This window comes from Struthio camelus, chromosome 13 (assembly GCF_040807025.1).
Source record: "Struthio camelus isolate bStrCam1 chromosome 13, bStrCam1.hap1, whole genome shotgun sequence".
NCBI classification, from domain to species: domain Eukaryota; kingdom Metazoa; phylum Chordata; class Aves; order Struthioniformes; family Struthionidae; genus Struthio; species Struthio camelus.
In genome coordinates, this window is record NC_090954.1 from 10427006 (window position 1) to 10451032 (window position 24027).

At 47.3% G+C, this 24027-nt stretch overlaps 1 protein-coding gene across 8 annotated transcripts in view; it reads left to right on the forward strand.

The window, feature by feature from the left end:
* The window catches only part of EBF1 (EBF transcription factor 1), a 280677-nt gene that overhangs the window by 6870 nt on the left and 249780 nt on the right, over positions 1 to 24027 (forward strand). For all 8 annotated transcript variants that reach the window (XM_068959326.1, XM_068959330.1, XM_068959327.1 and 5 more), the window contains exons 5-6: positions 5327 to 5400; positions 12423 to 12491. In XM_068959326.1, the coding sequence (XP_068815427.1) occupies positions 5327 to 5400; positions 12423 to 12491 (143 nt within the window). The remainder of the gene's footprint in view (positions 1 to 5326; positions 5401 to 12422; positions 12492 to 24027) is intronic.

Consider the following 24027-nt stretch of genomic DNA (forward strand, 5'->3'; position numbering starts at 1 on the left):
CCCTCATGAGTCAAAAATGCTTCCTTCAAACTCAGACTCTGTGTTTATGTTTTGCTTTTTTTCAGTAATTTAAACTCTGGATGCAAATGATTTTTCTGTTGATTTTTTCCCTATCGTATTCTGTGATGCATGCAGATATTCGATCAGCTCTGTTCTGTGCATAGCATGGCCCTTCCCTGGCAGCTACATGCATGGGAAAAAAAATGTTATCAATAAGTTCAGAGGAGCCTTAGCAGAATCGGAGAAATTTCACACAAACATAAAACAAAACCTAACCCCTGTGATGGAGAAAGTTTACGTTGCACCAGATTTTAGCGGCTTTCTTGTTCCTTTGGTGCTATGTTAGAAGTGCAGGTGATTTTAATTTTCTTGTGCGGAGAGGAACGGCGAAGTTTGGAATTTGCATGCATGATCAGGACCTGTGTTTGGGAAAATGTAAACTCATCACAGTGGAAAATGTGTTGTTTGGAGTCTGAGGGTGAAAACAAAGCTGAGGATTTTGGAGAGACTGCCTGAGCCAGATGGCCTGGTGCATTCCCAGTCTGGCAGCCCAACTGCTCCCTCCTGTATAATATACAGCCATTTGTTCTGGGATATTTACGCTAGAGCTGTTTCCATGTGAATGTTTGAAAACCATTAAAAATGAACATATTAGGAGAGATAAATTTATTTAGTTTGTGTGAATACGTTGATAAGCAGGCATCGTTGATAAGTGTGCATCAACGACAGCCGGAGACTGGATAAAATAATTAGGTGCTACTGAATTGCGTATTGAGACGCGGTGAGAACTCACCCCCCTCTCCCTGGGACGCAGGGCTGTGCACTTGTCCGGGATGAACCCGTACTGGGATGAGTAGAAATGTTGCCTGGGTAAGGCGTGAAAGCTTGGGGATTTAGGGGTTAAGTGTTCGAAGCCAAATAAACGTAATGCACTGAATTGACAGTATTTTTGGTGTAGATGCATAGCAGATACGGGTCTGAGGCTCTCGGGGTGAAGCGCTGGCCCATCTGAAGTCAATTGCAAAACTCCCATTGAATTCAGGGGGGGCCAGGATTTTATTTTCTCTCTGTGCCTGTGTCGATACGTCCTTACAAATCATCTGGGTTCTCTTTTTGAAAAGACCCTCATTGGAATGGGTTTTTCTTCCGCCTTTTTTTCAATGAGGGGGGATAGTTTGTTTTGTGAAACAGATGAGAAGTTTGAAGGCGAGTGGTTTTAGCCGCATCCTGGTGATTCCTCTCACCCCCTCGCTAACTCTTCTAAAATCAAGGCCGTGACATAACTGAATAATATAATGACCGTGATCTCGTTGCTTCGAGATTGTTTCTCATCGAGTTCAGAAAGCAGCATTGCTTGACTGGCAAATTGAGGCTGTGAGACGATTATGCCCTCAGTTGTACCAGCATAAATCTGGATTTATTCTGGAACAGCTAAGGACAAAACACGGCTCTATATTTTTCCAACTTATTCGTCAGCTCTTTTACTGCTTTATCCTGCTGCCTTGGCACAGGCAAAACTTCCCCTAGTTTAAATGAGAACTGTAGTCTTGACTTTTATATTACTACCCCCCCATCCCCACCCCCTTTTCTTTTTACGAACTCCGTCTTGAAAAGTTTGGGCGATTGTTCTGGATGCACTTGTAGTCTGGAAATGGCTGTGATGTGCTCAGCTTAGTAATTTTTCTTAGCTGGCAACTAGTGAATTACATTTGATTTTACTTTTTATGCTGCTTTAACTGGAAGCCAGGAAGTCTTACGCGCTGGCGCAAATTTTCAGGGGCCTGATTTGGAAATCTGTGCGTGAGTGATCCTTACTCAGTGGGGCTTCTTGTAGACAGGTGACTTAACGTCTGTAATGGTTTACAAAACGGAAGGTGAATTTGGGGGGGAAATATGTAAGTTCTTCAGGAGAAGAAAAACCATTTTGGAAAGCTTATGAAATACAGCAAGTTAAAACTACAAGAAGTAAACAAAAAGGAAAAACAAAGTCTATAATTTTGTATTTCCTTTGCTGATGTTTTGTTGTGCAACTCTGATGTATATTTGCAGGCTTATTTTTAGCTCTGCTGTGGTCTAAGTTTATACGCAGTAACTTTCACTTTATCTCTCATTAATGTGATCCCTATTTGACAAAATTGCGACTACGTCAGCGCAACACGGAGTCCTGCCACAGCGACCCTGTTTCAAAACCTGGGCTTTAAAAAAGGGTAGTTTAAAAAAAAAAAAGATAATTCTCTTAAAACAATATCTTTTTGAATCTAAAGTTAAGAATTTTCTCAGCAGTAACGCTGTAGACCCTTCCTGTAAAAATACTTGGTGGCAGCTATAAAGATCTGAAACTTTAGCAGTTCCTGTTTCCTTTTTGAAACTAATTGTAGAATTAATGCTTAGAGCAGGGCGGCTTGAAAGAGGGTAGAGCGTCTGCAGCGCTCTCCTACAGTCATTCATGGAAGTAAGCTGTTGGTTTTGCACACTCGTTTGCACGAGGAAATTGGGAACTAGGAGGGGGGGTTTGGGACGAGCTGCTCAGAAGTGAGCGCAGTGATTGCTCATGCTTCCTGGAATTTCCTAGAAATTCCCAGAGAAGGAAGATGTTCGGAAGAATCCCCACTTAATTTTGGGAAATGACAGTGCGCACGGGTGCAGCGTACGTAGGCAAACGCAAACCAAGTGAAAAGCAAATCCTTAGCGTAGGCGAAGGCAGAAGAATGTCATGCACGCCAAGAAGGGATCACTGATGTTAAACATAACAGACAAGGTGATTATGTACCACAGTGTTGACTCTGCCCGTTCATTATTACTATTTAGTTGAGTTATTTAAGCGGGTACCTGGAGGTTAAGTAAGCATAGCAGCAGGAAGAGAGGAGGAAGAGGGGGGAGAGAGGGGAAGAAAAAAACCAAGTAAATTTTGCGTTCCTATTTGTCCTTTCTAGTGCTTCCCTTCACTGGCAACAAGGTAGCCCGTTCGGGCTGCGTTTGTTTGAAGACTTGAAAGCCTAGGAAGGATAGGCCAAGTGCAGCAGTCCTTTCTCGGGCGCTCTTCCCACCGTGTCCTGTCGCGCCAAGGATGCCTTTCTAGGGCTGGAGTGGCTGCCTCCCCGGAGGCCTCGGGAGGAGGTCGCGTGTTTACTCCCGTCTCTGCGCTCTCAGAAGCCGATTATTCATCGTTATTCATGAAGTGCAACGAGCGCTTCCCCTCTCACCACACCCGTCGCGCCGCCAGCCGGACCCTGCGCTGGCCCAGCTCACCCCATCGCTCCACGGCTGCTTACTTATTTCCCCGATGTGGGCTCGAAGGAGCCTCTCCCACCTCGCCCGTCAACGCGTGCAGCGGAAAGGGGGATGATCTTTGGCTGGTTTTCCCAGACGGGCTTTATCACAGATGGGAAATGATTTAAAAAAAAAAAAAAAAAGTTGGATTATTTAATCCTTTCTACGCCATCTCTGAATCTGTCCCAAACCTCGTGTCAACGTAAGACGTGGATGAACGTCCTGCAGTTTTCCAAGGCCTCTCGCAGAGCAGCTGCAGGTCTCCTGGGCGCGGATTTGCCCGTGCGCCTGGGTGCGGGCCAGGCGCTGAGCAGGGCAGGGTGGTCCCCGCTGCTCCGGGGGCGTTCGGCGGGGACCCGCTGTCTGCGGCCTTTGCCCGTGTCCCGCTCCTGCGCGGCCGAAGGCCTCTGGCGCCTTCTCGCTTACCTTACCAGCACAAAAACCCCTCCTGGCTCTCCCGTTTTGCAAGAAAGCACATAGTAAAACCGAAATGGAGCAATTAGAATAAGTAGCGTAGTGCCATTCCTAATATTATTTATGGAGTTGCTAAATCATTTTATGATGCATAATATTAACATTGCACGTCACCGCTAAAAAGGCGTTAACAATCAGCTCCTGCTTCTCCAGCGCTGCGCGAGGCAGGAGTCGGGCCGCGTCCGCGGGGGCGGCCCCTCTCACCTGGGGCGGGTTGGGCTCGCGAGGAAGGGGAGCAGTCCACGCGCTCTCCCTTCGCCCCGCCTTCGGGCGCCTTGCTTCTGCTCGTCGCCGTTCTCCGCGTTTCCATCCCAAAGTTGTCTCATCCCGTAAAACCTAGTTCACCCGTGCAACGTACTGCTGTTTGTTGTTTTCCCTACCCCCGGCTCTTTTTATCGTTAGCCCCCCCCCAGCAGACCTCATTTTCTTCTGCAGAGGTTTAGCCTGTGCTTTAGCGGTTACACCGGTGGCACGCCAGGTGAGGGGCAGAGCTGAGGCTGCGGCGCGGGGCTCGTCCCTCCGGGGCGGGGGCTCCTCCGACCGCTGCTCCCAGCTCCGCAGCGGGGCCCCAAAACGTTCAGCCACCTAAACGCTGTGCCGAGGTGCCGGCGCAGAGGCAACGGCTCGCCGCTTTGGCTTTGTCGCGGGGGGGCTGGAGCTGGGGGTGCCCCCAGCAAGGGGCCGCGCCGGGGTGACGCTGGGGCGGGTGTCGTCCTCCTGGCAGCGTTTTCTCGGGCGGACCGGCGGGGCCGAGCCGTTGCTCTGCGGGGCCGCAGCTGGGCGGCCTGGAAAGCACCCCTCGCTCAGAGGGAAGCCGCTCAGCGAGCGGGCTGGGAGCGGTTTCCCGCGTTTGCAGGTAACGCCGGTTCCCCCCGGCCCCGTCTGCACCGGGGCCGTGCTGGGGGGGAGCCTTGCAGGCGTAGAGCCCGCCCGCAACGCGAGCGCAGCGATGCCCTTCGGCAGCTTTCGCTTAGCGGGTTTCCCCGCGCTGTCCTCGAGTCGAGCTGCTCGCTGCTCCGCTTGCTTTGGCGCCCGTCGCGCTCGCGGGGCCTGCTGCTGACTTACTCGTGTCGCTCTGCTCTCCGGAAGGCCGTGGGTCGCCGGGTGCAAGCGCAGAATCAGGCCCCGGCTCTTTCGGGAGCTCCCGGTAAAAAGCCTGGGCTGTGCAGTTTTTGGAATTAAAAATACATGAGCTCACTCTTTCTTTTCTTTATCTTTTTTTTTTTTTATAATGAACAGAACCCAAAGCGTGCCAAGCCTTGCTGTTGTGTTTTTTTTTTTTTTTTTTACTTTTAATGCTACTAGGTTTATATTTTATTCTGAATTGAAAAGAAAATTGTGGTTGTCTTGACTACTAAAAAAGCCCATCCTACACACTGCTTGAGAGATGTGGGAATTCAGCTGTGCTCCGCTTGCGGTGTTTTCCAGCTGCAGATCTTGAAGCAGGTTCTGCGAGCGCGCGGTTTCTTCTGCCCCTAACTTAGCTCGCGACTGTGACCGAGCACTCGCTTACTGTGATGCGTTTTTATTTTGTTTTCTGAACTCAACTTGATGCACGGCTAAAAATGTGTTTTGTTTCTAGGCGATAGTATATGAAGGCCAAGACAAGAACCCAGAAATGTGCCGAGTTCTGCTCACGCATGAAATAATGTGCAGGTAAGAAATACCCTGCTTCCAGTTAATTAGTGATGAGAAGATGAATTTGTGTCTCAAAATCTAGGTTGAACCTGCAGCTATTTTAGGACTTAAATTTATCTTTTTTTTATTAAACAGTCCCAAAATAACACGGTTCTGTGTGTGCAATTAGCAGCGAGGTCTCATCACACCAGTTTTCTGTTATTTATAAAGAGTTATTCTTAACGGAACGCTATTGGTTTGCATTTAGACACCGTAGCCCAGAAGAGGTCTCCTCCCCGAAATTAATAAAGTCAGTTATAGTCTTTCTAGCAATAAATGCTCCCGCCTCCTGTGATAACTTCCCCAGTAAAGGGATAACATGGTTATTTTTGGTTTTGCTGGACACGCCTTCGGCCTCCTAATGGGGAGCCCTTTTTTCCTCCCCGCTGAGACACCCCTTCCCTGCAGCTTGACTTCCCTCGAGCTGCTCACGCGCATCACCCACCTGGCCTGCGCGCAGCGGGCGCTACCCCTCCATGCAAAAGACGTCTTTGGGCTGATTCTCTTCCCACTTCCCCCATGCAGGTTTGGCCCTGCGCAGTGCTCTTTTCCCCTGAACATGCCTGCCCGGTGTAGGTCACTGAGATGCAGTACAGTCAAATATCTTCTCTCCCTAACGCGGCACTTCTGCAAGAGGCAGCTGCTTCCTTCTCTTTTCTAGCTGACAGAAATAGGTGAAACCTCTTGCACTTCCCTCTTAGTGCAGGGAAGTCGTCATCTTCTCACAAACCCCTCCAACACCTATGCAGGCTTGACCTTGCGGTCTCATTAAAGTTGGTGGGTGTTTTTCCGTGTCTGAAAAATTCATTTGTTACATGTTATTTGATGGCAGAAAATAATTCCCTGGTGGAACGCAAGGCGTTCTTGCATAAGCTCATTGTTACAATCAGTTGTGTTACGGCTGTAAAAATGCCATTGCATGCGTTGTAACTTTTACAAAACATATTTACTAAAAAAGGAGTAACTTGAGGGTAAAAACCAGTCCCCGCTTCTAAGAGAGTAAACTTGGATGAGGGTTTCCTGGCGAGGAAGAGTCTCAGACAAAATATTTGCAGGGAATGTTTTCTGTGGGTTGATTTTTTTTTTTTTAATTTTTTTTTTCCCCTCCCCCTTCCTGCGGGTCTGCTTGTTCTGCCCCTCGCGGCAGCTCCTCGCTGATGAGCCTCGCGCGGGGCAGCGCCCTGCGATGCCGGGCGGAGAAGGAGCTGCTCTCCTCGCTTTGCTACTCTCGGGAAACCACGTGCAGCCCCACAATTTATTTCCTTCCTTGCAGGAATTTGGGGATTTTCACTTTCAAGTCACCTCGGCTGTTTCATTCAGCAGGTTTGGCTTTTTCCAAGAAACCCAAGGTATAACCTGTTACAGTATGAGCGCTAGTAGAGCGGGCAGGTACCTCCGAGAGGGGCGCGAGTTCCCGTGGCCGTTCGGAGCCGAGCGCGGCTTCGCTGAGGGCTCCCGGCCTCTTCGCCCTTTCCAAATGGAAGCCCAAGTCATGCTGACAACCCGTAATTGCCCGAAAATTCATTGGCCCAATTAGCACCACTTTCACACCAGATACCTAGCTAGGAACAATTCATGGAAATATTAAAGGAGGCCCCTGACCTGATAAGGCTGAAGTGCATGCTTTGCTTTGCTCGTCTAAATAGACCAGTAGCACAGTGAGACTGTTCACGTGAGTAGAAGTAAGCACATGCTAAAGCGCCTGCAGCAGCAGGGTCTCAATCTGCTCGCTGTTAGGACGGGAAGATGCGCCGTACTGGGCCTTAAGCTGCAAGGTTTTGAGGTAGGGATTATATCAGCCTGCAGCTCTGTGTGAGCACCCAGCCTTAGTCAGAATTTGAGCCTTTTGGGGGCCCCGGCAACGCCGCAAAGCAGACAGCAGCGGTCGTGTAGCCAGGACCTGGCCGCGCGGCTGTGAAAGCCGGCAGGAGCCCCTTTAGCGCCAGCTGCAGCAGCAGCCATCCCTCGCTCAGAAGTCCGTGCGGAAGAGCTTCGTGTTCCTCCCCGCCAGTGTCCAGGGGCTCCTGTGCAGCTGTCTGCACAAGAGTAAGAATTATATACTTTGGTGCATTAATTTTCTTACAAATACTTTAGCAGCATAAAGAGTAATAAATAAATTGCAACTTATAATCAGGGCTGAGTTTTAACCGGAACACCAAATATCTGCATCCAAAGATTTACAGCCTTGTCAATATACTTTGACCGAGATAAAATTATTTCCGTTCTGGGCATGCTGAAAGATGTGCTATGTCATTCCAGAGCAGCCTTTCCCTTTATTAAAGCAGTTTACACTTTCTTCATCCTTAAAATTCATTGGATCAGGAGCTTTATTCTTCTTGTATTTGTTTACTGCTAGTCGCTGCTTCATGTTTCATAAATGTGAGATAGAGGAGTAGCAAAAAAAAAAAAAAAATCTGACCATGGTAAGCAAATGTTGTGTGTCTGGTGGGGTGGTGGCAATGTATTCAAATTTCTTACAGCTCGTATTAGAAATTACCTATTTCCTTTTCTGCCTTACGTTTGTAAGAGGGTGCTGTTTGTTTACCAGGCCGCTTGACCCTATTGCACAAATCTGTCATCTATTGTGCTGCTAACACTCTTTTAAATTGCAAATCTGATGCTCTTTAGGGGTCTGGAAGAAAAAAAAAAAATCTCTCTCCGCACCATTCTGTTTCTCTTGATTTCTTGCCTGTTGTAAGTGGAAGTTGGGATGTGCTGAATTTGCACCAGGGGTGCAAATGCAGCCTCAATTATAAGCATAAAATTAGAGTCTGTTCCCCATTAATCAGCCCGGCTAATTGCTATGCACTACCATTAGCCATATGGTGTGAAAGACAGCTTGCTCTCCCTAAGATGAAATTTCTTCATTTCAGACATGAAATAGTGAGGACTCTGTGTTTTAAAATAGCTTGTTTTAGATATTTAATTTCTAAACAACTTTCGGCAGTGCTTTCTATCAAGGCTAACTGCACAATAAAACTTTGCATTTATGTGACAAATCTGTGCATGTGTAGTATGCTACCACCATGGCATGGATAAGACAAAGAATTCAAATGTAGAGGAGAGGCCTGACTGTGGCAGGAGAGCGGGGCTGAGATTTGCTTCAGGTGGCTGTTTTTTTTTTCCGAAGGATTTCATTGTGTTTTGTCAAATACAAAATCCACACTGTTGGCAAAAATGTTAATAGCTGGGAAGAATTCACAGCCTCAGTGGAATTTATTAGTATTGTAGGCAGCACGGGGAGGGACATCTATAGTTAATAATGCCTCAACAATTTCCATTATGAAACCTTCAGTGACTTACAGCTTTGCCAAACTTAAACTGTTCTGGCTGAAATGTCCTTTGCAGGATATCAGCCTCGGGCCGACTGTCTTTGGAAAGTTTCAGCTAAAATGGTTCAGTGATTTTTGAGGTTGGAGTAAAATATGGTTTTTGTCTGTGTGAAATAAAATCTTCCAGGCGTTTTGTCGAGAAGCTCTAGCACCTCTGTGCTTTGGGCAGAGGAGGCTGTTCGGGGCCGGGGCTGTGCTGGCGTCCGCGGGACGAAAGTCGCCCTGCTTTGGCCTCGCTGGGAGCTTCTGCAAAATGTCCCACGCGGCCTCGCTAACGACTTGTTAGAGCCTGGCAGATGAACGATCGGAAAGTCGCGTTTGCGCTGGCCACGTGCCATCGCCCCGTAATTCCTCATTGTTCATTGTCCCCGCAGAGAAACGATACACAAAGCCGGGCTTCTCCGGCGAACGGCGCTCCTGGCCGCGGCGCGAGGCTGGGCACGGGGGAGTTTCGCGCCGCCAGACAGCGGGGCGAGGAGGCCGGCTCCCGCGCCCGGGAGCCATGCTCCGATGCTCCGGCCCCGCCGCCGCCGGGAAGGGCGAGGGAGGAGAAGCAAGATACGGGGCGAGCCGGTAGGAGGGCAGGAGCTTCCCAGAGGGGTTGGGATGGTGGGGACAAAGGCAGGCAGGAACAAAAGCTGGGAGTGGTGATCCCAGGCCATGGGAATGCCTCCAAGGGGCAGGAAGGGGGTGGCACCGGCCCCGGGCAGCCGGGGCCGGGGAGCGTGACGGAGGGGCGGCAACCGCAGCTCCCGTCCCTCAGGATTTCCAAACGACTTGGAAAATCTTCTGGGAATTGTTAAATTCCCTCAGGGAAAGGCGAGAGGTGCTGAATATTTAGGAGCTTTCTCGCAGCGTGCAGGCGGCGTTAAAACCCACAGCTTCCGAATCAAGCTGAACAACAGCGCTTCTCGCGTCGCCTCACCAGGTCTCAAATTCAGGGTTTCTGTGGTGTTTCAGCTTGGTAGCTCTGCCTAGAAAAACTAGGGGGAGGCAAGGCCTAAAATTCTGCCGGTGGGAGGGGAAAAAATAAAAAAAGCAAGCTCAGGTTTTGCAAAGGAAGGTCTGGAACATGCAGGGGCGTCTGGGGCCTCCCTTTATGCCGCGGAGCAGCCAGACGAAGGGAAGCGCCACCGCGCTTCTCTCCGATGACCCTCAAATGGCATCGACGAGTCAGGTGGTTTTTTTTTTTTTTTTTTTTTTTTTTTAACTATTACTCGGGTTTATCAGGGCTTATCCTGGGGAAGCTCCGCTCGAAGCAGAGGGCTCCTGGACGCGCAGCGGTTTCCTCCCGCCTCCAAGCCGGGGCGCACCAGCGACTCCATCCCGCCGTCCTCGGCAGCGGGAGCGGAGCGTCCCCGTCGTCACGCCGCGGCGGCCACCTCCGCTGCCGGCGTAGCGCGCCGGGAAGGTGCCGGCCCCCGGGGCGCGCGGACGGCGGGCGCGAAGCCTGGGAGCCTTCGCTCGTCGGCGTCCCTCGGCTCGGCCGTGAGAACGCCGGGGACCGGCCCGGATTCGCTGCAGCCACAAGAACTGCATTGTCTTAACTTGTGCCAACTCTGTTTCCAATTACGTTTTAATCATTTAGAAATGATTAGCAGTTTTTACGGCCTTGTTTGTGGGTGAATTTTCTCACCCCACGCGTTCTCGCTGCGCTCCGACGACGAGTCCTTTTATAGGCAAAAAAGCCCCCCAAATGCCTGCATGACTATTTACCTACAGCGTGTTTTATTCCTTCCTACATGTTAATGCTTTCTGGGTGCCAAGGCTCTTACATTTTTTGGTGAATCAATTGTGGTATTGTGCTGTAAAATTAAGCAGTTTTTTTTGGCAATCCTGAACAATGTAACTTCCACCGAAATGAAGATACCACACATGTGTTAACTGTGAAAAGTTTCAGCTCTGAATAGTTGCCTTGAAGCTTTTTGCAGTGAAAAGAATTATGTATTTTCCTCTCTTTGAAAATATATATATTTTTTCTTCTGGAAGCCATATTTAAACAGGCTGTTTTTGTAAAAGGCCCCTTTTTTGTTATCTTTAGTGTGGTTAGTTGCTTTATTGGTAATCTTGGTGGGTAACTGTATATTATTCACTCTATTGTTCAGCAGTACAAGAGAACCTTTGTCATACTCCCAAAAGGGCTATTTATATGGCGTGGCGCTTCGGAGGGCTTCTTCCTGAGCTGATGTTCTTCCACCTTCTGGGGAAAAGAAAGTAGTTCTTCCAAGAGGGAGCACAAGAGTGGCTATTTCTACCGCTTGCACCAAGCTCGCTGCTGAAATAAGAGTGATGTCAGGTTTTTGTGACACCTTCCAGAGCAAGCTTGGTGGTTACCCAAGGCTCGGTTGCACGTGGTTGAGGTTTGCCAAAAAAAGTGTCTTGCAATGGAGAGGTGTGCTTGGGCCCGGCGAGCAAACGGAGGTCCCCCTCACCGGTGCCACCCGGGACGTGGTGCCCGTGTGCGAGCTCCCCCAGGCTCGGGACCCTCAGGAGCTGCCCAGTGGGTCCCCAGGGACCCAGGAGGGCTTGGGAAGACCTAGAGCTTCTCGGGGTTTTATTTTTCGCTCGGAGGCTTCTCTTCAGCAAGGGATTTTCTGTTAAGTTGCGGAATAGGAGCAACTTCTTTGCTAGATGGGTATTGATGCTCTGGCTCTAGCGAGCGGGTAAAAGGCGGAGGGTGCGCTCACCTAAGGATTTCTGACTCGGTCTCGTGGGCTTCAGCGGGGCTCCTCGGACGAGCAGGGCTTCCGCGGGCCAGCCACATCGCGGTGCGCCTGCGGCTCTAGCCAGGCGCGCCCGGCGTGATTTGCACCCAGAGCAGCAACGTGCGCACGGCTCGCTGAGGGTCTGCGCAGTATATCCGCGAGTCAGGCTCTTAGCGGACAATAACCCCTGACAAGGAATCATCACAAACAACAATTTAACTTCTCTTTGGAAACAATAAGCCACCTTAGTTCAAAAGAATGCGAGCCTCGAGGTCAGCGATGGAGCAGTGCTTTGGTAGACGGAGCTTACATTTCACGTGCCTGCTTTGTGTCTGACCTAGCGCGGGGCACCAGCCGCCGGAGCTGCGCCTTCCGTAGCGTTAGCAGTCATTAATGCGCTCGGAAAACTTGGGGAAACAGACACACTCGAGCATGAAAAGCCGCTGCCGACGGCGCTTGCATTTTAGCTCCCCCGTTAGCAGCACTGTTTCTTAGAGGGAGCGTAATTGCGGATTTTGGGGGGAGGTTTCCCCGCAGCTGAGCATCCGGCTGGATGCAGAACGCGGGAACGCTGGGTGGCCGTGAACTGTAAGCGCTAAAGCAAGTGTAAAAGCTGTGCTCGGTGGAGAGCAAGCTGCCTTATTTTGTGCGTACGTGTATGAGGGACGACGGTTAAGCCCTGTGGAAAAGAGACTACAAACAGGCAGGCCTCCCTATTTCGGATCATCCTTGAATTATTATTTGTGAAAGGAGCAAAACCCCTTTCTTTTTATATTTTCCGTTGCTAACCAGCTGTGCAAGAAGTTAAACATAGTAATTAACCCATATGTGACCCACTACATTTGACTGATTTGCAGGCAGGGACAGCACGGTAACTCTAGCTGGCAATTTGAACCTACCATGTTCGTAATGATGATTTTACAGTGTAATGGTCGCACTAAATCCTTTCACTTTTGCTCTGTAGCCGCTGTTGTGACAAGAAAAGCTGTGGCAACAGAAATGAGACTCCATCAGATCCGGTGATAATTGACAGGTAAGGACTGCTATTGTTTCCTTCTATACATATATATTTTTTTCCTCCTCATTATAATGAAACACCTGCCCTGTGTTGCTAATGGGGAAGAATTAGGAGTATATACGGATGAAGTTTTGTTTTTGATACCAAATTAGTTGTGCTTTGCAATCGTGATTGCCATGGAAGGGCCATATGGGATCTAACGGAGCGACCTGCTCTTTGGAAGGCTCCAGTTCTCCTAACTGATTCATGTGCAGCAGGAGGATATTTTTCTTTCTGACTTTCTGTGGCTCAATTCACATGCTGTGCCAGGGAAGCTTCAGGAATAAAATAATAATAGTTTGTGATTTATGAAATGTGGTTGGATGCTTATAAATATTTAACTTTTATTTGAAAAATGTTTGAATCATTATCACTTTTAGCTACAGTAGTTCTGTTGGATGCAATCCATCTACATTTTAAGGTTTTTATTTATGCGTAAAAACAGTTAAAAAAAATAGACCTGCAAACGAAGGTTTTTTTCTCCCGTTATTTTCTTTGGTTGGAATACTATTTTGACTGTATTGTCAGTTGATTAATTCATTTTTGCCTGCCTTAATTATTGTGTTTTTAAACAGATCCCTATTACTAATCCGACATCACCGAGTAAATCATTGCAGTACAGTGCATCTATTTTAGTTATTCTGAGCAACGTGTAGTTTCTGTGCTTGCAGTTATGCAAAACGGTAGCCAGATAGTCATTTTTACATTTTAATTGTTGAAATTCATTGTACGAAGCCACGTGTGATAACCAGGTTATTATGTAGCATTACTCCATAAGAGTTAAATGGCCATGACGTACTGAAACTGTCTGTCATCAGCTAGGGAAAGCAATACCATTGCACTAATCTGTGAATACAGTGACCCTGAAGGGAAACTACCTATACATATAGAAGCTGGAGTACAGAGCGGAGTCCTTCTTCTGGTATTATTGTCTGAGTTAATATTTGCTATATTAAGCTCAAAGTACCTTCTGTGCCAGGGTGTCCGTTTTTATGAAGAAAGGTGAAGGGGGGTTGATTTGTTCAGTGGCCCATCAAAACCGAATTAGAGAGGAGCGAGTATCGCAGAGCCTTGCCGGGCGTTGTGCTTATGCAGACTTCCAGATTTATAGTTCTTGTTTGAATTTGTTAAGAAAGTGCATATATTGGAAGCTTATAGCAGATGTTTTGATTAGCTGTAATAAGTGAACTTGCGAATGTTTAGATCTCAGAAGATCTATCTATCTGTTTTAACTAGGCATATTTTCATTTTCTGCGAGCATTAGGTAGTACCAGGGAAAGTGGAAAAAAAAACCACAGAGAAATCTGTGCAGAGATGTGTTTTATAAGCATGCTGCAGAGTTGAACACTATAAACATGGTGTTGGAGTGGCATTTTGAGCGACATGAAAGCTGCAAAATTCACATGAATTTTTCATTGTACTGGAAAGTGAGATGTTAGGATGCTAATGGCAGGTTTACGGAAATATTTTGTTTAACTATCTAGTATGCAAAACTGTGAGTTGCAAATCATTTTAAATTATGAAAGCCAGAGATGCTGTCTGTTACATGCTTTCTGCAAAATGAGCAAAACAGTTACACGGAAAAGCAGATTTAGCGTCCTAGCAGTGATCAAATTATCAGTATTTACGTAAATTGATGCAAAACGTAACAGTTCTGAAGATTATATTTAAAATACTAGCTAAACATAATTTGAAGATTATAACATAAGCCTCTTACCTCACCAGCCGTACTAAATCACATTTTGCTTGTGAATGGGTTAAGCTTTTAAGTTCTTCACTTGGTTTTAAATTGTGACTTTGATACAGAAGGTTGATATGACTGTGGTTTGAATAACATCTGATTTTGACCTGTTCCTGTGGGTTGCAATGGGATAAGAAATTTGACTCAGCAGTACTGTAATTAGCCCTCCCTGTGTTTTTGAAACAGGATTGTGTTACCTGGATTGCATTAGTGTGGCTTCTTTTGTTGCCGCTTCGCATCTGTCCCAGTAGGGTACTTAAAACCTTTTCTTGGCCAGGGCTAGTTCAAACAATTTAGGCCACATAAGTATGTGCTTTATACAGTTAGTGGCTTTAGTGATGTTTCTTGTGACATTTATCCTATTCCTTTTTTTTTTTCCCGTTTGGTTTGGAAAGGATGAAGCGATCTATAGGGAGCCTTTTTACCTTAAAATGAGTCCTTTAACATTGTTCGAACGTTAAAATGCCTTGCACAAGCCAGAACATATGTTTAGTTGCACGCTATTGTCACTTCTGCATGCACGCAATTTTAAACTATTGTGTCAATTGATATGCAAAGCCATATTTAGCTATTTTTATTTGCATGTGAGCTTACAGAATTCATTTACCATTTGGGCTAAAGCACTCCCTCATGCCTTCAGTCTGATGATACAGTCTTGCCTATGGATTTAATCAAACTCTTGCATCGAATACTGTGAGTCCAAAGAATCTGATTTAACATAGAATCTATCCATGGGATTTTGGACATATGGACTTGCATGGAAATGCAATCCTCTTCTTACGTGCTGGAATACTGTTTTGGATTGATTAATTCTCTTTGATGAGGCTAGAGATATGTGGGGTAGAGAGAGCTCAGTCTTTGGAGTAGTTTAGATAACTTGGTGAGGATGCTGTTTTGCAACTTCAAAGTTACTTTTGCTGTGCCCTTTTTTAAACCCTAGATATGTATGTGAAGAATAAACTGTATGTTTGATTTAATCAAAATGTGGAATTTAGAAAAAAAATCTGTAGGTACGTTTGAAACAGGATATGACTTTATTCTTTATAAAGTTCCTTTATACTTTGCTCTTTATAGTATCGGCAGAGGTAGCGGTGAGAGGGACCTAAAGAAATTTAAACTCGTGTAGTGCTCTGAATATTCTCTGGAAAACAAAATAAATCTGCTAGGCTTATAGAGCAGTCATTTCTAGGAAGTTTTTTGGAAGCGTGTGTGTGTCTGAATCATCATCATCTTAGCATAGCCTGTATATTTTATCGCTAATCCAGTTACATGTGTTCGGGTGAAGCTCTGATGAACAGGAGCTCATTTTAAAGGGATATTATTGTCACAATACAAACGCACGATTCCTCGTACAAGTACAGTAGTAGGGCTGTATTGTAATCATACTTAAAGGAAATACAGAGCACTTCCTGTTATTAAATTAAATTCTAGATTGATTTAACATTCAAATTGTAACTCATATTTGAATTTAAAAGGTTTGCAATAAAATTCCTGTGAAGAAATTGAATAAATTGTAGTTTTATTACCACTCTGGATATCCTGGTGTCCTAACCTTTTTCCTTACAGTTATCTTAGTTCAATAAATAAAACCTCATTAGACTATTCCCATTTCAACGAGTTTATTAAATTTTACAGGAGTAATTAGCATAAGCTGTGCTAATTTTTCTGGAAGACTAATGAGAGAGCTTCCTAATTAGGTTTGCTTTGTAAGAATCAGAAAAGATGATAGTGACAAAAGTCACATAGGGGAGAAAGTGGGGCTTTATATTATTCCTCGGTTCAGGAAAGAGGCTTCTCTCTCTCTTGGCATCCTTCTCCAAACTTTTAAACCCAATTTACTGCTGTAGAGACCAGTATTTAATGGCATTATCGGTGCCTGCTAGGGATTTCTTTACCTTTTATGGCTGGATCAAGTAAACAGTAGTCCTGTCAACTGATAATATAGAAATAATCATTGCAATCCCAAATATAGCGGCAGAAAAGCTCTCAGCAATGAAGGATCCCGTTCTGTCGACCGCCCTGTGCTATGTAGCTCCAGGGTGTGATGTTGCATGACAGAGGGCCTGAGAACTGGCTCCAGGTGGTAGCTGCTGGTGCACCCCAAATTTTGACTCTTTCCAGGCTACATCACTAGGGTGACGATAGTGACCTGAAATGGCCTTTGCTAAGATTTACCAATACCGATGAGACCTGCTTAAAAAAGCTCACGGCCATCCGTCCTTTGGATAGATAAACTTCAGTTGCGGTGTAAGTTAATGGGCGTTGCGCAGGAGCTTGCTGGGTGACTCTGCGTCAGGGGAAGGTCGGTGCGGTGATCCTAAGGTCTCTTCTGGCCTCCGTCCAGGAACCGGCCAAAGCTTCTTGCGCGCCGCTGTGGATGTACTTTCTGAGCAATAAGACTCCATCCGGCTTTGAAGAGGCTGCTTGCGTATTGCCAGTTTGGTAGAGATCTTGTCGATAGAGCAGGGGTGGGGAACAGATGAGTTGGAGGCCATAATATTTTTTCCACGTTATCAGGTGACACGAAGATGTGTTTTAATGCATGGCCTGCTACAAGTGCTGAGAAGGCCCGTGCGACCCTCCGCCAGGCCGTTGCGACACCTGCCGTATGGGATGCTCGATGGGGCTCTCTTGAGCATGTCCATGGTGCTTCCAGCCACTGTGGTTGTGCAGGGAGCAGACTTACCTACCTATGTTTCTGAAGTCTTTCAGCCTGTAGCCTGAAAAAATTCATGTTTGTGGGTAGGATTTCACTGTGCAATGACATGAAAAGAGGCGCAAATGACTTTCACCATCTCCCTTTTACTGCTTTGCAAGTCATCATGTAATGAATTGTTTTTTACGGGCCTGATCGTTTTTTCATCCTAAATACCAGGCAAGTGGGAAAATGGCACAGGGGACTATGTCGCACTCGCTGTATCCTCCCCGCAAATATACTTGTTAGGGAGATGTGGCAATGAATGCACTTTGCAGTAGCTTTCCTTGCCCAAAGAGAAGGTAAGGGAGATGTAGGAGGCATGGTAAAGCAGGCCAGCTTACAGAAATGTCCTGGCAGGAGGAAGAGGGTGGGCATTTTGTCTGGGAGGAAGCTGCCAAGAGATGCTTTGCTGCAGGGAAGGGATCAGTGCCCGCAGCTGATCCCCAGCCAGGCTACAGGGACACTGGCCTGTCACAGCACCGGTGCCGTGGCAAAGTGGCAGGAGATGCCAGGAGCTTTGGCAAGCGGTGCCGGTGGACGTGAGCAAAACCTAGCCTAAGGGCTGCTGCAGACTCATCCCTTGGCCTCAGTCTTGCGCTGAGCTCAGTCCCTGGCTGTGGCCTCGGTTCTCCTGGCCCTGTGTGAGGGAGGAACCTGGGTGTGCTGGCTGGGGGGATGTGCACGTGAGGGCGTCTTGCTGCACCGGCCAGGGAGGTGCTCCAGGTCCCGTCCACCTGGGGCACGTGCATTTTTTTTTTGCATTCGGAAGGGCAGAAGGGGAGGCCTGAGTCTCTCTTCTCTCGCAGATGTCAAGATGGGGGTGAGAAGCACATCTGGACCTGAACATTTGGATGTTCTCTTGAATCCGATACTGGAAAGTGCCCACCTCATTGCTCTGCCTCTTTCAGAGAGGCACCTTTACGCACCAGGGAGGGAGCCTGGGGTGTAGATAACTGCGCAACAGACTACGCCAAGCACCCAACAGGGACGTCTCCTAGGCTGCCTAACCCCCCTGGTGCTCCACAGGGGATGTTCGGATGGGTAGAAGCTGGCCCAGAGCACTTCTCGTGGGTTCCCGAAGCCGTGCACTGAGAGGGGTGGCAGTGAACGTCCTCCAGGATTTGGTTATGATTGATGCATCTGAAAAGCATTGCCCAAAACATTTCCCACATGACTCAGGCAACCAAAGGCATTTTGAGCCTTAGCAAGATAAATGGGAGGCTCTGATCATGACATGCTTCTTGCACGGAGACTCAGGCATAAACGCTCACCCCTCTGCCAGTGCTCCTAGCGAGTGCCGTGCCAGCCCTCTTTCGGGTGAAGAAGCTACTAAAGCTGTGGGTAGCTTTGCAAAGGTTCTTGCAAGACTCTCTCTTGGGTTTAGCCTATAGGGGTTGACACACATCTCCGCCTCTCCACAATTCATTTATTTTTCTCCTGGGTTTGAATGAACTTGGTCAGGGTAAAAAGCAGCTTCCATTTATTTTGTTTGTTTGATTTCTCCCCTCCCCCTCCCCAGAATACAAATTTTGTATAATTTCATAACTATTATGCAAAACCCTAATTTGGTCTCAGCTTCACTCAAGAGGTTTGTGAATCTCTCAGCAAACCTGCTCTGAGTTTTCAGTTTGTTATAAAACCCCAAACCAGGAAAGTTTTATGTGGTTTTGGGTTTCACTGCAAACATTTCACACTACGCTAATAGTTACTTGCTTCTCTCAGTGCTGCCTTTTGCATCTGCAGTGAGTGCTTTGGGCTTTATTTCACTGCGATCTTATGCCTGATTATTACTATTTAATATCAGGGAGGCTCCTGCCACAAAGAGGGCTCATTGTGCTAGGTGCTGCGCAGACTCTAGGTAGGTAGATGATCCCATTCCTGAGGAGAAGTGGCTCTCCTGACACAGTTTAAAAATTGGGTCTGAGATTTTCTAAGGACGATAAAGGAGTTAGGTACCAAGCTCGCACTGAATTTCTGGTGAATCAGGGGAACTGAAGAGCGGTCTACCCTATTGCTGCTGTCGTTTGACTGTTGTTTTTACTGCTAACCCACTGCCCTGCCACTTTGGAGCGTGGCCAGCTGTGTTTCCTGCTGTCCGTCAGTGCAGAAAAATGCCTTGGGCGCAGCCAGAGGATGCGCTGGACCCGCAGCGCTGAGACCTCATGGTCTGTGCGTCCGTGCTCATATAGCCCCGCTCCAGCTTGCCCGGGCAGCGAGCCTGGGGGGAGCAGCTCTGCACCCCCTGTTTGCAGAGCTGCAGCTGCTGGTGCATCACAAAGTCCCTCGGGCTTGCTCTGAAAATCTCAGCCTTGGTCCTCAAGGTTAACGATTTTAGGAGATTGCACAGGCTCATCTTGCTGTTACAGTCCATCCTTCGGACCTTCCTGGTTTGCTTTACCAGAGGAGCACCCCAAAGCCTCGTTGCAACCTTGCACGTTGCTCTGCCGCCCCACTTGGGTGGCCGAATTTGGGTAGCCGAGGTCAGAGGGCACGTCTGAAAGTTTTGCTGACTTTGGGCGGTGACCCCGCTGCGGCGTGAGGAGAGCTCCTGGGGAGCTGCGTTGGAGATGGAGCGGCTCAGGGCTGGGCAGGACCATCCTTCCCTTTGTTTCTGTTCACAAAACTTCAAATGTGCTATTCATACCTATTGATTGCTTAATACGAACTCCTACTTCAAAGCATGTCCTGGAGCAGGGAGGACGTGCTCAGCACAGTGGGCTACCTGGCTCCGTGTAGATTTGTGGCAGTTTTTCTTCTTTTCAAGAGTGGGGATTTTTTTGCGGGGAAAAAATATTGGCTTTTTCTCATATGCGTACGTATGTATACGCCACTTTTGGTGAGGGTAAATTTACTGTCCCGTCTTAACCCCTGATTTATTTCTGCGTTGGCTGTTGCAGCGGGAATGCACACACGACTAGTTGAATAAGAGTGATAGGAGAATGTATTTGCAAAGAGCGTCCCCAATTTTAATGCAGATTAGCTAAAATTGTTCTGAATATGAATCTTCATCTCTCTTGCTTTTACTGGGTAAAAACATAAGCCAAGCCCTGTTCTGTAGAAGCTTAGTTGTATGAGTAGTTGGGCTCATGTGAGAAGCATAAACGTTTGCATGTTCTCACCACTGCAATGTATTCTTGTATGTAATTGGCCAGGCCTACAGAAATAACTCTGCTAAATTCAAATCTGCTTTAGTCTGCTGAAAGTACATAATTTTAATACAACGTATAGCTAATAAAGTTAAAAGAGAGTAAAAAACAAATGCAGGTTTCTGTGTAAATCATGACTGAAATAATTTTCTAGAAATGTGTTTTACACTGTCTTCAGAGAGAGAGCAGCAAGTCCCTGTAGTAGCAATGGTAAATAGTGGCATGAATTTTCTCTTTCCCTGTAACATCACAGTTTTTTTCTGTAACAGTTCTGGAAAAGTACAGAAAAGCCATACAAAGTTCCCAGTGTGTCACACTAGTAACTTTGCATAGGTAGTTTGTGATCAGAATATATTACTGTATCAAATGAGTGTTTACTTTTTTTTTTTTTTTTTTTTTTGCTAAGAACAGTATTTCAGAGGGTTTTTAAAGCAGAACGAATAATTTTCTACCCACTTCTTTAAAATAGTGTTTGGAAAGAGGAAATATGAAAACAAATTTTCTGGTGCTGTTGACATGTGAATTATATAAAATTAGTAATTAAAAGGCTTTATTTCAAGTCACTGAAATTATATACTGGACAGCAGTAAGGTGACCCAGATATACAGGCTTTCCCGGCAATCGCTGAACTGCTGCGAACAGTGCTGTTTTGTCTTTAGCTTCTTGCAGCCTCGAAGGGTGTAGGCAGATGAAGATAACTTTAACAAGAGCTATTTCTCCAATTACAAGCTTTTGTCCAAGAGAAAAATAAAGATTTCAGACTAGCAGTATTCACTACGTCAAAGTTAAACGCCCTCACTCTGACAAGGCTCTGAATTTGGCACTAGTTTAGGGTTTTCTCTTGCAGGCGTAGCGGCGGTTGCCCCGTGCGTCCCGCGTTTTCCCTCTGTAACGAGACGGCCGGACTGTTCTCAATTTGGGGAGGAGGGAGGCGGCGGGGGGGCCGCGCGGGCGCTGGTGGCCGAGCGTGGCCCTCCGCGCGCTTCGGGACTTCTTTCCTTTTTCTGCTGGCGCCGACGCGCGGGCTGCCCTGCCCAGCCGCCCGCGGAGGAGAGGGGAAACGCAAAAATTCCCCCCCCCCCCCCCAAACCCACGCACGGCCAAATCCGGAGGGTTTTATATCGACAACGGCAGCGTCCGGAGCGGCGCTCCGCGCCTGTACCGTCTCGCTAACCGTTCGAGGCACAATAGTTCTGTAGTATAATATAAAAAGTAATGGTGTTAGCTAGCACATCCTTAATAAGATATTGTCCGCGGCTCTGCCATATGCTACGGCGCAGGCTTTCCCTCTGTGCGGCTTTTGAGTTCTCTCAATAAGATTATTTCAAATGCTCTAATCCTGAATCATTGACATGAATACAAAAGCCTAGTGACATCTAATAGATGCCTCTTAGCTTTGCTTTTCCTCTTGTTCCTTTCCTTTGGCTCCTCTTTTTACCTGACAAAAAGCTTACAGACACTTGGGCTCTGTCTCTCCGTGCCAGCATGTGGGTCCCCTCGTGAAATATAAAGGAGGAAAAAGGGCTGACATAGGGCTGATAAGCCACAGAGCAAAGGACCACAGATTAAAAGTAAATGCCCGTAAATCCTGCCCTGTACACTCAGTTGTTCTTTTATTGTTTTCTTTAACTCTTGCAGTGCCGGGCCGGGACTGAAAGAGATGAAAAATGGGGTTTCAAAAAAAAAGGGCGACAACACAAGGACGCGATGCCGGGGTCCTAAAAGCGTGCGGCGGGTTTTCTCAGCTCTCCCTGCCTCCCTCCTCTCACCTCGACTTTCTAATCAGAGTTAAAGACTGTCTGTTGAAGCTTATTGCGGCGTTCGATTAGCTGAATGTTCAGGTGACTTTTAAAGGATGAATTTTCTTTCTGTTTTTTTAACTCAAAAAAAAAAAAAAAAGACCTCAGGTGACATGCCTGTGACCCCAGAGAGGATAAATTTTATATAAAGTAAAAGTTAAAAAGAGCTGATATCCCACTGTGAGTGTCTAGCAAGAGAAAAAGATCTTCCTCTTGTTAGTGTTGTCTCGACGACTGCTGGAGGCAGAAACTCGTTTTCTGCTCGTCCTCTTTTTTGGGGGCTTTTCCAAACTGTTCGTAAAATGACTCCCAAATTTGCCTTTGGAAAAAGTTGTTGGTGCAGGACATAGCCAGCATCTTTAACGGGTTAAGAAGCGACTGTGTTCAAAATGTCGTCATTTTCTGTAATCTTCTCCACGATTTTGCAAGGAGCCTCTCATGCTTTCCTGACCGGGATAACCATCCACTTCCACCCAGTTGAGTCAGGCCTTCTCTGTAATCTCTCTGAATATAATCTTTCAGTTAGACTTTTTGGCATCTGTATCGCTACATAACCATTGGCTGACTTCCCAGATGTTAAGTCACTTTGATAAGTGGATGTTAAAAAACCACTTTACCTAGTTCAGATTTTGTAGAAGGATGACACAAGATGAGGAGAAAATGTATGCCGTGTTCATTATAAAGTTCTTTGCTCTAAAAGAAGAGGAAAATTAGCCACTCTCCGAGCTATTAAGCTGCGATGCGAGCTCCTTCTCCCGCCTGCCCCCGGTTCCCGTGCCTCGCGTCGGCAGTCCCGGCGGAGCCGGGCGCCGCCGGCGTGCGGAGCGCGCGCCTTCCCGCCTCTCGCTGTGCGCGTGCAGGCGGGCGAGAAGAATACCTGGGTGTGTTTTGGGATAGGCGCCACCCAGCTGGAGTCTGAATTTGGCCCATTTTAGAAGGAGGGGGAAAAAAAAAAAAAAAGGGATTTTCTTCTTTTCCTTGTATTGCATTTTTCCTTACGTTGCGTTACAATGGAGCTTCCTTCTTAGTGCAGCTCTGGACTGCTGCAGGGGCTAGGGCAGAACTGGTTTCTCAAGCTGGAGCTGCTGAAGCTCTAAAAGCAGCTCTGTAAAACATCTTCTTGTCTGCGGGTCCCCGTGAGCCCCTGGTGTGGTGTCGCTGGGGCGGGTTGCAGACCCGTCGGGAACCAAGCAGCAGGCTGCTGGGACTGGAGCGCGATGGGCACCGGGACAGCGGGGCCGGAGGAGCTGCGGCGCTGGTGGGCTCCGTCCTGCGCCGGCACCGGCAGCTCTGCGGTGGGGCTGGCTCCTCGGTGGGTCGCCGGGCCCCGGCCCTGCCGTGCACGGCGCTGTACGGCCGTGGAGCCCGAGGCGGTCTGGGTCCTAAGGAGCTGGACAGACGAGGCGATCTTTTGGCTACGTCCACTTCTCTTATTTCATTTTATTTTTTAAAGTGTAGTGAGTTCAGTAACAGCTCTGGCGTTCTGGAAAACTGAGTAAACTATCCCGTGGTGTAGGAGGAAAACTTCTCGCTAAACCCCGCTACTCGTACGTGAATCGTCTGACGTCGTACACCTCGTGGCAAGGGAGAACTCCTCCTTTCGGAGAATTGCCCCGCTGTGACAGTGGTAACTTAACTTGTCAGAAAGTACAAGAGTGTTAATACATCATGCCCTAGTGCGTCACTAGCGCATTAATACTTTCGCAGTCGTCGGAGTTTTTCTAATGTTGGTTTATAAGCGCCCTCAAAGTCAGCTGGGCTTTCCTAAACTGGAGTTCTCAGTATTGTAATTGTAATTGAGACACCTCTTTTCCCTGATTAATTCTTGGAGTTTGTGTGTAACACTCAGCCTTGTTGACATCCGCAGCCGTTCGCACTTGAAAGAGTAGCGTGCTGTTAGTTAATATTTGTGTTATTGTAAAGTGGCATGATTTAAGAAGAAAAAAAAAAAAAGAAAATCGAGAGACTGTTCTCGGGGAAATAAAGGAGAATTTTGGGAAAGCTTTTTGCCATGGTAACACAGTTATCGCTCATTAATCTGTCAAACATGAAACAAGTTCCAGACTACAACAGAGTTAACACGCCGTTGTTTCGCGGGGGTTTCGGCTCCTCGCTTTCCTCTGCAGGT